General features: G+C 46.6%; 1 protein-coding gene across 4 annotated transcripts in view; it reads right to left on the bottom strand.

Annotated features, from left to right (window-relative positions):
- Positions 1-15,722, bottom strand: part of LOC115133648 (EH domain-binding protein 1-like protein 1) — a 65,137-nt gene that overhangs the window by 10,747 nt on the left and 38,668 nt on the right. For 2 of the 4 annotated variants that reach the window (XM_029667099.2, XM_029667101.2), the window contains 15 exons: positions 13,524-13,787; positions 10,090-12,599; positions 9,927-9,993; positions 9,427-9,606; positions 8,536-9,045; positions 5,607-7,988; positions 5,256-5,346; positions 4,873-5,039; positions 4,668-4,716; positions 4,018-4,539; positions 3,647-3,698; positions 2,632-2,669; positions 2,343-2,454; positions 2,144-2,243; positions 1,732-1,805 (listed from right to left, as the gene is read on the bottom strand). In XM_029667099.2, the coding sequence (XP_029522959.1) occupies positions 1,732-1,805; positions 2,144-2,243; positions 2,343-2,454; positions 2,632-2,669; positions 3,647-3,698; positions 4,018-4,539; positions 4,668-4,716; positions 4,873-5,039; positions 5,256-5,346; positions 5,607-7,988; positions 8,536-9,045; positions 9,427-9,606; positions 9,927-9,993; positions 10,090-12,599; positions 13,524-13,787 (7,118 nt within the window). The remainder of the gene's footprint in view (positions 1-1,731; positions 1,806-2,143; positions 2,244-2,342; positions 2,455-2,631; positions 2,670-3,646; positions 3,699-4,017; positions 4,540-4,667; positions 4,717-4,872; positions 5,040-5,255; positions 5,347-5,606; positions 7,989-8,535; positions 9,046-9,426; positions 9,607-9,926; positions 9,994-10,089; positions 12,600-13,523; positions 13,788-15,722) is intronic. The other 2 variants (XM_029667100.2, XM_029667102.2) reach the window with 2 other exon arrangements.

Below are 15,722 nucleotides of genomic sequence, written 5' to 3'. Positions count from 1 at the left end.
TCATGAGGACCGCCACAGGAAAGGAAGACCCAGAGTTACCTCTGCTGCAGAGGATACGTTCATTAGAGTTAACTGGCTCTCATGAGGACCGCCACAGGAAAGGAAGACCCAGAGTTACCTCTGCTGCAGAGGATACGTTCATTAGAGTTAACTGGCTCTCATGAGGACCGCCACAGGAAAGGAAGACCCAGAGTTACCTCTGCTGCAGAGGATACGTTCATTAGAGTTAACTGGCTCTCATGAGGACCGCCACAGGAAAGGAAGACCCAGAGTTACCTCTGCTGCAGAGGATACGTTCATTAGAGTTAACTGTCTCTCATGAGGACCGCCACAGGAAAGGAAGACCCAGAGTTACCTCTGCTGCAGAGGATACGTTCATTAGAGTTAACTGGCTCTCATGAGGACCGCCACAGGAAAGGAAGACCCAGAGTTACCTCTGCTGCAGAGGATACGTTCATTAGAGTTAACTGGCTCTCATGAGGACCGCCACAGGAAAGGAAGACCCAGAGTTACCTCTGCTGCAGAGGATACGTTCATTAGAGTTAACTGGCTCTCATGAGGACCGCCACAGGAAAGGAAGACCCAGAGTTACCTCTGCTGCAGAGGATACGTTCATTAGAGTTAACTGGCTCTCATGAGGACCGCCACAGGAAAGGAAGACCCAGAGTTACCTCTGCTGCAGAGGATACGTTCATTAGAGTTAACTGGCTCTCATGAGGACCGCCACAGGAAAGGAAGACCCAGAGTTACCTCTGCTGCAGAGGATACGTTCATTAGAGTTACCTGGCTCTCATGAGGACCGCCACAGGAAAGGAAGACCCAGAGTTACCTCTGCTGCAGAGGATACGTTCATTAGAGTTACCTGGCTCTCATGAGGACCGCCACAGGAAAGGAAGACCCAGAGTTACCTCTGCTGCAGAGGATACGTTCATTAGAGTTAACTGGCTCTCATGAGGACCGCCACAGGAAAGGAAGACCCAGAGTTACCTCTGCTGCAGAGGATACGTTCATTAGAGTTAACTGGCTCTCATGAGGACCGCCACAGGAAAGGAAGACCCAGAGTTACCTCTGCTGCAGAGGATACGTTCATTAGAGTTACCAGCCTCTGATTGCAGCCCCAAATAAATGCTTCACAGAGTTCAAGTAACAGACACATCTCAACATCAACTGTTCAGAAGAGACTGCGTGAACCAGGCCTTCATGGTTGAATTGCTGCAAAGAAACCACTACTAAAGGACATCAATAAGAATAAGACTTGTTTGGGCCAAGAAACACGAGCAACGGACATTAAACCTGTGGAAATCTGTCCTTTGGTCTGATGAGTCCAAATTTGAGATATTTGGTTCCAACCGCAGTCTTTGTGAGACACAGAGTTGGTGAACAGATGACCTCCGCATGTGTGGTTCCCACCGTGAATCACGGAGGAAAAGGTGTGATGGTGTTTTGCAGATGACACTGTCAGTGTATGTTTGTGCTCTGCAACTGCAACACACAGTGTGTTGCATATATCTAGTTAGAGTTTGTCTGAGTCCGTCCATTGTACCAGAGATAAGAACCTAACACTGCCATACGGAACAGCACACTATTCTCATTTCCTTTGCAGAGATATTTTTGTTATTGTATGGTTTGTAGTGTCACTATGACCACATCTGGCCACATGAATGAGCTGTATCACAGAATAGAGTGGCATCATGGATCTTGTAGTTCAGTATATTGGTACTGTAGTCTTACCTTCAATAGCCATCATGTCTCTCAGCTCTCGGTTCAGCATCTCAAACCTCATTTCCAGGTCCTGCTCTTCTTGCCTGTGGAGCAGAATGCCTTGTGGTTAGATCAATGTAATGTGTCTATAATATGTCAGTGTTTAGGGCTCCCGAGCGGCGCTGTGGTCTAAGGCACTGCATCTCAGTGCTTGAGGCGTCACTACAAACACCCTGGTTCGATTCCAGGCTGTATCACAACCGGACATGATTGGGAGTCCCGTAGGGCGGCACACAAGTGGTCCAGCGTCGTCCGAGTTTGCCGGTGTAGGTCCTCATTGTAAATAAGAATTTGTTCTTAACTGACTTGCCAGGTTAAATAAACCAAATCAACAGTGTTGTTTAAAGCACTAGGTAACGGTGGAGGGGATGGTGGATCTTACAGTAGCTGTAGTTGGTCTTGTCTCCTGATGAGGGCGTTCTTCTTGTTGACCAGAGTGAACCACTCCTGGATCAGCTTCTCCTCCTGCATCTTGTCACTACCTACATGTATGGAGACAGAGAGGGCATCATTATAAGGAGACTATTTGAAAATAGTGAAAGCCTTTATTCAAGGGTATTTTTCTTTCATCCCCCTCTCACCCGACTCCATCAGTAGCCGTAGACTACTTTCCACAATGTCTGCCCTGCTGTCAATGTGCTTCTGTTCAAACTCTAGGGCCTGCATCTCCCTCAGCACATACTGGCTGGTGTCCTGTACACACACACACACACACACACACACACACACACACACACACACACACACACACACACACACACACACACACACACACACACACAAAGAGAATGATACTTCTTTCTGATACAGAACATTGGTATTTCCAGTGTTTATGACAGCTGCAGACAGTGACTTGTGAAAGTGACAGACCTCCTCAGCCGATCGTCCTTCTTCACCAGCTGTCCTTCCTAAATGAAACACACACACACACACACACACACACACACACACACAGCGTAACGAGATACACAGCAACATGATGCAGTAGCTCCAATTACTGGAAGAGCATGAAAGTGGCAAACTAGACTGTGATGACGAGGTAATTAACATCGTTTGATAGGCTAAGGACTCTAATCCTAACGACAGGAAGCCATCAAAGTAATTAGAATGAGTCAATGCTCAGGGGATGGATGAGACAAGTACAACAGAGACAACTGTGATGACTTGTGTCTGTACTCCATCTCTCCTCTCTCTCTCCTCTCAGGGGATGGATGAGCCAAGTACAACAGAGACAACTGTGATGACTTGTGTCTGTACTCCATCTCTCCTCTCTCTCTCTGCTCTCAGGGGATGGATGAGCCAAGTACAACAGAGACAACTGTGATGACTTGTGTCTGTACTTCATCTCTCCTCTCAGGGGATGGATGAGCCAAGTACAACAGAGACAACTGTGATGACTTGTGTCTGTACTCCATCTCTCCTCTCTCTCTCCGCTCAGGGGATGGAGTACAGACACAAGACCATCTCTACTCCCCTCCTCTCCATCTTTCCTATCCTCCTCTCCATCTCTCCTCCTCTCCCCTCCATCTCTCCTCCTCTCCATCGCTATCTCTCCTCTCCATCTCTATCTATCTCTCATCTCCATCTATCTCTCCTCTCCATCTATCTCTCCTCCTCTCCTCTCCTCCTCTCCATCTATCTATCCTCCTCTCAATCTCTCCATCTCTCCTCCTCTCCATCGCTATCTCTCCTCTCCATCTCGATCTATCTCTCATCTCCATCTATCTCTCCATCTCTCCTCTCCACTGCTCCTCTGAGGGGTGGTTCACAATCATAAGGTACCTGGGAAACTGGGGACTCAGTAAGTCTGTGTGTGTGTGTGTGTGTGTGTGTGTGTGTGTGTGAACTCAGAACACATCATACAAAATCAATATACTGTATGTACCTGTTTCCGATTTGATTCTGTCAGCTCCACTCTCTTCCTGTGCTGCAGCAACCTGTAACGACAACAAAGCAATCACTCACAGAGAGATGAAGTGGCAGAAAGTGGAGAGAGAGAGAGAGAGAAAGGGGGGGATGAGAGGGAGAGAAAGTGGAGAGAGAGAGAGAGAGAAAGGGGGGATGAGAGGGAGAGAAAGTGGAGAGAGAGAGAGAGAGAGAGAGAAAGGGGGGATGAGAGGGAGAGAAAGTGGAGAGAGAGAGAGAGAGAGAGAAAGGGGGGGATGAGAGGGAGAGAAAGTGGAGAGAGAGAGAGAGAGAGAAAGGGGGGGATGAGAGGGAGAGAAAGTGGAGAGAGAGAGATCGTAGGCCACTGACCTCGGTTGAGTCTGCCTCGTCTATTGACCTGCGTTGTGACCGTCGTTTCTTAACCAGATCTACATCCTTTAGGTGGGAGAACCCAGACTTGGCAGATAAAAAATGTGTCCTGTGGGGTACGACGGGGGCTTGGGCCCCTCCTGCTTCCCCTGCAGCCTGCAGTCGTTTGGTTCTAGGGGGTGGGACCACTTCCCTATTGGTGCCCTCCTTAGTGTCATTATCTGCCTTCTTCTCTGCAGCGCCCACATTGGTCTCCATTGTGAGGGCCTCATCTTGGATCCGTTGACAGTAGCGTGCGGCGGCCTCCGGGTCGGGGCCCTCCCGGCTCTCCCCGGCCATGCCGTAACTGGACTCACTGCTGTCCGCCTCGATGTGCAGCACGCTCAGCTCCTGGCCCGTGAAGTAGGTGCGGATCTGGTTGAGGTATGTCATGACGATGAGGCGGTCAGGCACGGCCAGGAGGACCATGTCCGAGGGCTCTATCAGCCGAGAGATGCCCAACTCTGCGAAACCGTCGAAGGCCTTGGGGGAAATGAGAGAAGATGGGTTGGGTGGGGAAAATACTCAGCAGTTAACCAACTGATGGTCACATTTAAGGCCTGGCTGTTGATAGTGATTATGACATGACGAGATAACGTAAAGAAAACTACCTTCTTGTTGTTGCGCTTGATGTCATAAGGGTCCAGCATCTCAAAGTTTCTAAGCAGCGAAGAAATAGAGAATCAATACACACTACAAGAACAGGAAACACGTTAACACAAAAATGATGATGTCATTTTTAAAGGTTAATAAACAAGCCATAACACAATGCCTGCTCACGTTTATGTCTAAACGCATCACAGAGGGGGTACCTACATCCTGTCCGGGTGGAAGTGGTGTAGCAGGGCACAGAAGGCCAGGCCGTTCCTCCAGGATGTGCTGAAGTTGGTGATCTTGACCCCCTTGTGTTCTTTGATGACTTCCTGACACCACTCCAGTAGGGACTGGCTGGAGGTAACAAGGCCAGGACTGGCCATCAGGCCCTAAGACAACAAATCACATCAGATATAATAGGTCAATTCAGAGTAAAATATAAGTGGCACTTCAGTTTATGGTGCAGAAATGACCAAGTATCACACTGTAATAACCTAAAAAAATTGACTAAATGGACAGTTATGAATCAGAATTTCATTTCAAAGGTCACTGATGCAAAATGATGGTGGAGGATTAGTCAACTGATAAGACTATAAATAACATACTTCTGGGGAAGCAGCACTGCCTAGACCCGTTTCCTGAGAGATTACAGCTCTGCCTTTAGGCGTTGTTGGCTCGTCTGCTGCCCCCTGCTGTCTAAAAAGAGAAAGACCGGGATTTAATATGACCTGACTTCACAGCATATTCTGGATGTTTAGTTCTAACAGTTTAGAAGCAACACATTTCAAATAATGGTAAAGGATTAAATATATGGCATTTTCTCAATCAGTTTCCTTTCATAAAAGCATTCTAGTCACACAGAATTATCAACAACTATATGTAAATGCACTCAGAAAACTGCCACGCGTCAATCAACCACTGTATTGCACAGGCGTGTCCAACTCAACATAACGTACCTCTCCTCATCTAAGCCACCAGCAGATATGTCTACTGACTCAAAGCCAAAGTCCATCTCTTCAACCCACATGTCTTTGCTCTCTACCTCCATCTGCTCTGTCTCTTTGGCTCCCTCAACACGTAACCAGTCGTCCTCAGCTGGTGTACCGGTGGTTGGAGAGGTCGTGTCAAGCACTTCTGCCTCTGAACCTCTCTCAATATCCTTGATTACAGTGTCTTCAAAAAACTCAGTGACCATAGGGGTTTCTGTGAAGGCCTGAGTGACCATGGTAGTATCTGTAAAGGTCCAGCTTTCCATGCTCTCCTCCAGTCCCTTCTCAAAGTCAGCCTCTACCTCTGAACCCCTCTCAATGTCCTCTCTTACAGTGTCTACGAAGAACTCACTGACCATAGCAGTTTCTGTGAAGGCCTCTGTGAACATAGTGGTTTCTGTGAAGATCCAGCTCTCCTCCAGTCCCTTCTCACAGAGTTGTACTTCTGGTGACATCTCCTCTGAGCGAGAAATAGTGACAAAGCTCCCATTGGAGGCCATGTTTGAGGTTAATGATATTGAACCCTCTGAGGCTTCCTGACTGGTGTCTTGTTTGTCTTCCTGAGAGAGAGACAGTGAGCCCTCAAGGGAGTCTGCCTGTCTGGTGAATGAGGAGTCCATTGGAGGATTTCCATCAGAAAAAGAGGAACTAAGGCATTTTTTAGAGCGGGGAACTGGAACAGGCATGCTTGATTGTTTTATGTTTAGCTTACTGCTCCTTTTACGCAGAGGAGCAACCACCACTTCCCCAGATGCTGCAAGCTGGCCACGAGGGGGTACGGGAGGAAGACTACTGCTCCTCTTGTTGCGTTGAGGTGGTACCAGCCCAGAGGCTGCAGGTGACTGTCCTCCATCTCTGGTAGACTGGGTGTTATCCCCAATAGAGGCATGCCAGGTCGTTGGTCGGGTAGCATCTGTTTGGACAGGTGGGGTTGGGTCTCGTTTCCCACGAGGCTTTGGGACTGGAAAGATCTCCTGCTTGCCTTTCACCTTTACTCCTGGTGCAATGTCCTCTGTTGAGGCCTTCTGAGCTGGCTCATCTTCAAGTGAATCATTGGTTGTTTCAGTCACTTCCAAGGTCTGCTTCTCCGCCTCAACCTTTTCAAATGGGTCTGTAACTTCTGGTGAGGACTTCTGAGCTGGCTCATCTTCGAGTGACTCAGTGGCTGTCTCTGTCACTTCCGGAGACTGCGTCTCCACCTCAGACTCCTTTGAAAAGGTTATCATAAGATCCTGTATCTGGGCTGGAGCTGTAGACCCCTGGTTGGCAGCATTCAGGGCCTCTAAAGCCATAGCTTCATCTGTGCCATCCTCTGCTTTGCTTGATTCCACTGGGGGAGAATGAGTTCTTTTGCTGCGCCTGGGCGGGGCTATTTTTCTGATGATCGAGAGGGGGGCAGTCTCTCCCATACCAAACTCGGGGTATGACTCTGTAGGTACACGATATGGAGTTAGGGGAACAATTGTGGCCTTACCAGTAACAGTCTTTAAATCGTGAGCTTTCTGTCGCGGTTCGGGAGAGAGAGATGCTTTCCTGGTGCGTTGAGGTGGAATCAGCTTAGCGACCGCCTGGGCAATCACATTCTCTGGCTCATCAGCTTTCTGAGATGGCTCTGGAGTGAAGCTGTTTTGTTTCTTCACAGGCCATGGTAGAATCAGTTCAGTGGCTCCCTGGCCACGTTTCTGTGAACGTTCTGCACTGGAAGCACTATAGGTTCCCCTTGTGCGTGGAGCTGGGATAACGGCGGTTGCCTGTGGTGTCTCTTTAGTGAGGCTTGTCTTAGTACGGCGAGGAGGGACCAGTTCAGTTTTTTGTTGAGGCTCTGTTGAAAGACAACTATATATTTTCCTACCAGGATGTGATGGTACCATCTCCTCTGGTGCCTGGGTAGTGAAACACTTCTGGACATCATCTTTCTTTCGAGGTTCTGTTGAAAGACTACGGTCTCCTCTCACTTCAGTGGGCTTCTGTACAGATACATTCTCAGATTTCTGTTTGCGCTCTGAAGTGAGACAGTCTTTTCTCCTTGGAGGCCGTGAAGGGACTACCTTAGAAACCATCCCTTGGTCATCAGCTTCCTGTTGAGTTTCTGGAGGAAGACTACCGTCTCGTTTCTTTGCATGATGATGAGGAGCGACCAGTTCAGTTGTTATCTGTGCAGGGACAGCCTGGCCAGCGACAACAGGGGCAACTTCCGATTGTGTTTCATCTGAGGTGAGTGTCTGATCATCAGAGGGTTTATTTGGGATGGGGACTATATGTTCTTGAGCCTTGTGCTCTAACAGCAACTTGTCTGTAGTAGGTTGTGAGGTAGGGGCAGAGGCTTCCTCTGTGCTTGCATGTTGGGCGCTTAAGGTTAAAAAAATAAAATTAAAGGTGAGAAAATATCATGGCTCAGACCTTGCTATATAATTACATTCTATTAAATGACTATTGAAATGGTAATATCAGTAAAGCAACCCCTCACATTCCACAAGCTGGCACACCTCACTGAAGCGATTACATATCCCATTCCACTGAGCAGACACTGGAGAAGTGTTCCAGATGTAGAAAAACTCAACACATTGACTGATTATAACTAAGAAAAAGCCACAGGTTTTTCTTTACGAGACAAACATGCATGACATAGGTCGCAGCATAAACAGTACACAGAGACACTGAAGACCTTAGTTAACGTTAGAACACCTGGGCCCACAAACAAGTGCCTTAAACATCAAAACGCAGCTTAAATTTGACACATACTGTAGACTTGTCCATCACAGTTCACTGAGTAGCAAGCATGGCTGAGCCAAACATTATGCGAACGAAAGACAATGTTATGACTTAATACAGCATTTGTATTTTCAAGCAGTGCAGCCAAATAGTTCAGACACCGGTTTGCTGCCAGGACACTCACCCCTTGTCCTGGTGTAATGAAGTTGATAATTCTGTCTCAACAGGTGACCCGGCTGAATAAATGTCAACATAACCTGTTATCTGTCCAGAGTCCTGTGCTTTTAACGTCGATTTCTCCCCTATTTGCGCCCACAAGTCAAGGTAAATCTCTTCTTCTCCAGTTACCACAAATTTTCCTCTGGAGATCTCAGTAAGGTCAGCCTCCGTCAATGACGGCCATTTTCTCATACTGCTTAGATCTTGGACTTGAACAAACCCATCCTCAGTGTCTTGTCTCATTGCCTCACTCATTGACTGTTGGTCTTCCATATTCAACAAGCATGGCTCAGCGGTTGTTGGGAGTTCAATCGTTTTTTTGGTTTCGCCCTCAAGGTGCGGTGCCTTTCCAGACACTGCTTCCTGGACGAGGGTAGATGTATCTGGGGCAGGTTCAGAGGAGCTCTCTGATGGGGCTGCACCTTCTGTTGGAGAGGAGCCAGACGGACCCAGCATGGCTGCTACTGTTTCATAACTGTGAGAGAGGGATTACTTACTGTAATTGAGGGACTGAGCTTTAAAACAGGCATGGTGAACATTGGGAACATTCGAAACCATATTAAAAAAAGTCTCAACACATTTAAAAATCTGAGAGATTAAACACAGATCATTCAAACTTCAATACATTTATTTTATTAACTGTATGTGAGAGTTGCTAAAAGTACTTGATTTGACCAAAATAGGATTTGTTAAATCAATGACGAAGATCAAAAATAGAAAATGCCATTGTATGCAAATATTAATATAAATAAACTAGTGAACATGAGGGTGACACTGGTGACAATTAGACTAAGAATCTACAGAACACACCACACACTTTGCCGTGCTACATAGGAGCCTACAATCTCACACTTACCCCCTGGAGAAGACACCAAAAATGGTCTGTACTAGGCCAGAGGCCTCCTGCTGCTTCTCTGCCACAGACCCCTCATCCTCCAACACCTCCCATCCCAAGACCAGCTCTGGTTCTAACACTGCAGAGGACTTCTGGATTTCCTCAGATGGGATTCTCTCTATTTGTGGGCTGTCGAGGACACTAACATGAGAGGTGAACATTGAAAAGAACATCCCTACAGAATCCATGCTACACACAGAAATACACATGCATTGGCATGCACCAAAACAACTCATCTGTCACAAATTTAGAAGGAATATCACCCTATAATATATTATCGCCATGTAACAGGTTCACAGACCCAAAACACATCTCAGATGCAGAGTATCACGCCATGTAGTCTTAAGAGGTTTGCCAAAGCTAAAATATCTGGCTTTACAGTGGCCGTTGCAGACCAAACAAAAACCAATGTTTCACTGCCACTGCCATCCATGCAGAGAGCCATATGCTCAAACACTTACCCCTTATCTAGAACACACTCTGCTGGTTCTCCAGTAACCTCTTTCTTCTCTGTCTGCATACTTGTCTCTTAGAAACCAAAATACAAAGTATGTTGCTTTCCACTTGCAATGCGAGACACTGGGGGAAAAAAAGATATTGCATGCCTAACCACACACGCCTTACCATTTGCCTCTATAGACTCTAGACTGTGAGGAGGGGCGGACGGGAAACCAGGAATGCTTGCTGCCTCGAGGCAAGATGGTACCAGTGCAAGCAACGTTTTTAGGTTTTCATCTCCAACTGCACTGCTTAGGTCAGGCTTGGAAAGCACCATATCCTCTGATCTATTATCCTTCAATGCTTTTCCCCACATTGGCTGCAGAGAACTCACAGATTCTTCTCCTTGGGTTCGAGCTAATTCAGATGGCTGTCTAGAAGGTAATCCTGGTTCTCTAGATTCACTTGGACAAGCTCGCACTAGGGAAAACACGGTTTGTTCTTCTATTGCTTTTAGTTGTGTAAAGAACGGGAACCCAGAAGTGAGACTCTCACATGGGCAAGATGGCGCCAGTGACACCCTATTTTCTCTGTCTTCTGGTGACCAATCTTTGATCATTACGGTCTTATCTTTCAGCTTCTTCTCAAACAAAGGCTTCTGTTCAACGTGCCAGTCTCCTGTCTGGACGTTGGCCGTCGATGGGAGACTGGAGCTTTTGGGGCAAGATCGCGTGAGATCCACACTATTAAGCTCCCTCTTAGGTTGTGGTGCAGAGCGGAAGCCAGGAATCCTGCCTTCTTCTGGGCAACATGGCACCAAAGCAACCATTGCTTTCGTTTTGCCGATGACTTTTGGGAGAATGTTTTCTTCCTCTTCCTTCTTCTTCTGCAAGTGCTCAAACATAGATTTTGGGTCAACAAGCCACTCTAATGCTGTAGCCCCATCAGTGGATGCAAAACCAGGGAGACTGGACATTTTGGGGCAAGCGAGCACAAGACTCAACATACTTAGCTCTACCTCAGCTTTGGGATGTGGTGTAGAGGGGAAGCCAGGAATACTTGCTGCAGTAGGACATGATGGTACCAGAGCCACCATTCCTTTCATTTCTTGTTTGTCTTTTTCTGATATTTCCATCAATAACTTCTGCTTCTTTTTCAGTTGCTTCTCCCATAATGGCTGATGATCTCTGGGTGGATCTGTGTGCCAATATTTTCTGTCAGTTTGCTGATGAGATGGGAAACCTGCAATACTGGAGACTTTTGGGCAAGATGGAAGAAGGTTGACTACAGTTTGCCCCAAGTAGACATCGTTGGGTTGTGGTACAGAGGGGAAGCCAGAGGGGAAGCAAGAGGGGAAGCCAGGAATGATGGCTGCTTCTGGGCAACATGGCACCAAAGCAACTACTGGTTTCATTTTGTCAATGTCTTCTTTTGATTTGTCTTTTGGAAAAACATCTTCCTCCTTCTTCTTCTTCTTCAGCAAGTGCTCAAACACAGGCTTGGGGTCAACAAGCCACTTTAATGTTGTAGCCTCCTCACTGGAAGCTTTAGAGCAAGCAGGCAAAATCATCATCATATTGGGTTGTGGTACAGATGGGAAGCCAGGGATCCTTGCAGAGTGTGGACATGATAGCCTCAAAGGAACATTGGTTTTCATTTCCTCTTGGTCTGCTTTTGAGCTGTCAATAATGACTTTCCTTTCCTTTAGTGGTCTCTTCAACAATGGCTTCTGGTCAACAACCCACCCTGCCCACCTATCCTTCTCAATGGATGGAAAACCAAGGAGACTAGAAACTTTAGTGCAGGAGGGAACAAGATGCACACTACTTGGCCCCACCTCAGTTTTTGGATGTGGAGCAGAGGGGAAGCCAGGGATCGTGGATACATCTGAGCCACATGACACCATAGCAACCATTGCTTTAACTTTCTCATTGTGTTCTTTCGATCTGTATTTTGGAAAAACGTTTTCTTCTTTATTCTCCTTATTTTTCTGCAAGTGCTCAAACATAGACTTTGGGTTAACAAGCCACTCTAATGTTGTAGCCCCCCCAGTGGATGCAAAACCTGGGGGACTGGACACTTTAGGGCACGCTGGCACATGACTCAACATACTTGGATATACCTCAGCTTTGGGATGTGGTGCAGAGGGGAAGCCAGGAATACTTGTTGTAGTAGGGCATGATGGTACCAGAGCCACTATGTGTTTCATTAGCTTTTTGTCTTCGTTTAATCTGTCCAAATGTGGAGTGGACATAAAGGCCATCCTTTTTTTCCCCTTCGGGGGCTTCTCCCAAATGGCCTCAATGTTGATTGTACACTCCTTTACTTTACTTTCAAGAGAAGGGAATCCAAGTGTGCCAGCCAGTCTTGGGCAGGATGGCATTAGATCTGCCATGCTAGGTTCCCTCTCTAACTTGACTTCCTTGGACAGATGTGGAGACAGAAATCCCGGAATGCTGACAGTGCTTGGACAAGATGCGACCATATCTGCCATTCCTCTCACCAGGTCTCTCTTCTCTTGTGATCTTTCGATAGAGAGCTCTGACCCATCCTTTCTTGGCGTCTCCCATAATATGCTATTGTCCACTGGACAGTATTCTAACTGGGCCTCTGAACAGGATGCTTGAGTGGATAGAAACCCTGGTGCACTGGCAACTCTTAGGCATGATGGCGGCAGAGAAACCATGTTTTCTGGTCTGAGGAGAGGGGAGGTCAGAGGTGATTATGAAAACCAAGAAAGCAGTCTTCCAGTAAGAACAAAGCAATCAAATGGAAAGTTCTAGAACTATCACACACAAACCAAAACTCACACTCAAAAATATTATCTGACTATTCATGAAAATGACAGTTAATAACGCAACCGTTTAAGAGCCAGCCAAGGTGCATAAATACCATACAACACAATCAAATGTAAATCCTTTTTCAAAGCCGTTGCTCGCAAAATGTTATATATTCATCCAAATTCAAATGGAGAATGCAAAATATAATGAATAAGTCTAGAAGCACAAATCCTACAATGTGATTTTATTCCATTGCTGCAGGGGGCTAAATGCTCTGTTTAAGTTGTTTTAAATCCCAACCGCAAAAACGGCAATAGAAATGCAACACCATGCAGATCAACACTCCTAAACCAGCACCATGCAGATCAACACTACTAAACCAGCACCATGCAGATCAACACTACTAAACCAGCACCATGCAGATCACCACTCCTAAACCAGCACCATGCAGATCAACACTACTAAACCAGCACCATGCAGATCAACACTCCTAAACCAGCACCATGTAGATCAACACTCCTAAACCAGCACCATGCAGATCAACACTCCTAAACCAGCACCATGCAGATCAACACTACTAAACCAGCACCATGCAGATCAACACTCCTAAACCAGCACCATGCAGATCAACACTACTAAACCAGCACCATGCAGATCAACACTCCTAAACCAGCACCATGCAGATCAACACTACTAAACCAGCACCATGCAGATCAACACTACTAAACCAGCACCATGCAGATCAACACTCCTAAACCAGCACCATGCAGATCAACACTACTAAACCAGCACCATTATGGCAGGTAGTGAGTTTGAGCGCTGTGGCCCTTATACACTTACCGCATCTCATACACTTCCACCTGCCTAGCCACAGTAACCTCTTCCTTCCCAGAATGCTCTATTCCGGAGCCTGACTCTATGACTTCCTCTTCCATTTCTTCCTTACATATCATCTCCAAGTCCTCTATAACTTGACACTTTGCCAGGGCCACAACCTCACAAGTGGTCTGGCTGTGGTCTGGCTCTTTTGGCTCATTGTCAACAGTTGCTCCCATCCCATACCGCAATGTCTGTCCCACTTGGATGGGAGACTGACATGAAGGGCTGAAAGAGAGCGACACGAAGAGAGATACTAAATAAATGAGGGAAAAGAGCACAGGGCATGCGCCTCGCAATAGTGCAAAAAGCACAGTAATGTCAGTCAGATGTGGATGAGATGGTTCAAAAGCGGCCAAACAAGAACAGCTGCACTCCTGCAGCAAATCAACACAACCCACCTATCTCTGACAGTCAAGAATAATGACATGTCTGCAGGAATGGCGAGCCACATCAGAATGGTGCAAATGTCTGAAAACAGGGTTTCAATTCAACTGACAGGCATAGAAATGTACTTTAAAGTTTTAGAAAAACGTCATAATGCAGATTTGGAATTGTTTGCTCTCCTACTCCCACTCAACTCACCCTTTTTCTAGAATGCCCACTTCCTATGCCTCATATCTGGTCTCAATGCCCCCCTCTTTGAGCCCCTCCAACACTGAGCCATGTTCAGATTCTTGTTTGTTCTCATTCAGCACTACTTTGGTTAGTTGAGGTTTGTAGCTAGGCTCTGTATGGCTCTCCTTCTTGCAGTCATAGATCTCCTCTGCCCACACAGATGGAGAGAAGAACCACTGTTGAGAGGCGTTTGAGAATGTGTCGATGGAAAACCAGGGGAAATGGCCTCACTTGGGAAAGATGGCAACAGCCACCATTCCCTTCTTTAATTCATCATGCGCTGGAGCCAGACTTCACGGTTTCCTCTTTCAATGTATTTTCCCAAAATGGCCTCTCCTCCACAGGCCACTGTTGAATCAGAGGATCCTCTTGACTTAGCGTTTTTGTAGATGGGATCCTTTAGACATGTGTAACCATTGGGCAAATTGGCAAAAGACTGAATCAATTAATCAATCAATCAAATGTATATATAAAGCCCTTTTAACATCAGTTGATGTCACAAAGTGCTATACAGAAACCCAGTCTAAAACCCCAAACAGCAAGCAATGCAGATGTAGAAGCACGGTGGCTAGGAAAAACTCTCTAGAATGGCAGGAACCTATGAAGAGACCTAGAGAGGAACCAGGCTCTGAGGGGTGACCAGTCCTCTTCTGGCTGTGCCGGGTGGAGATTATAACAGAACATGGCCAAGATGTTCAAATGTTCATAGATGACCAGCAGGGTCAAATAATAATAATTACAGTGGTTGTAGAGGGTGCAACAGGTCAGCACCTCAGGGGTAAATGTCAGTTGGCTTTTTATAGCCAAGCATTCAGAGTTAGAGACAGCAGGTGCGGTAGAGAGAGAGAGAGTCGAAAACAGCAGGTCTGGGACAAGGTAGCACGTCCGGTGAACAGGTCAGGATTCCATAGCCGCAGGCAGAACAGTTGAAACTGGAGCAGCAGCACGACCAGGTGGACTGGGGACAGCAAGGAGTCATCAGGCCAGGTAGTCCTGAGGCATGGTCCCTGAACATGTTTGACTCTTGTGGACTGACCATGTTTAGCTCTTGTGGTTCTATAATTGGATGCTGTGCTGAAGGGAAACCAAGCACATATAGCTGCCATACCCTTTGCATCGCCGGATCTACTGACTCCAAATGCTGGAATCTCTTTCTGTCTTTTTTTCCAGAATGGTATTTGATCTACAGCCCACACTTCATGGGCATTAATAAGGAGTTGGTCCACCCTTTTGCTGCTATAAGAGCTTTTGCTTGTGGTGCAGAAGGGAAGCCAGGAATCCTGTCTTTCTTTGGGCAAGATGGTAACATATCTACTGTACCATGTTATTTGTAAGTTCTTTGTTCTCGTGTGGCATTGCCTGTACCACAAACTGTTATTTTCTTCAATGGCCTCTCCAAAAGTGACATGCCAGTCAACATTATGTGACCTAATTGGCTGTTTAAGAGGGTAAACCAGAAACTCTAGCCATTAAAGGGCATGTAAGCAGAAGGTTAACCATACTCGGCTTAGATTCAGAAAGGCTTATTATCCAAACATTGGGTCA

This window comes from Oncorhynchus nerka, linkage group LG8 (assembly GCF_034236695.1).
Source record: "Oncorhynchus nerka isolate Pitt River linkage group LG8, Oner_Uvic_2.0, whole genome shotgun sequence".
Taxonomy (NCBI): domain Eukaryota; kingdom Metazoa; phylum Chordata; class Actinopteri; order Salmoniformes; family Salmonidae; genus Oncorhynchus; species Oncorhynchus nerka.
Note: the sequence above shows the minus strand (reverse complement) of the source record. Positions and strands in the feature narration are given on the sequence as shown.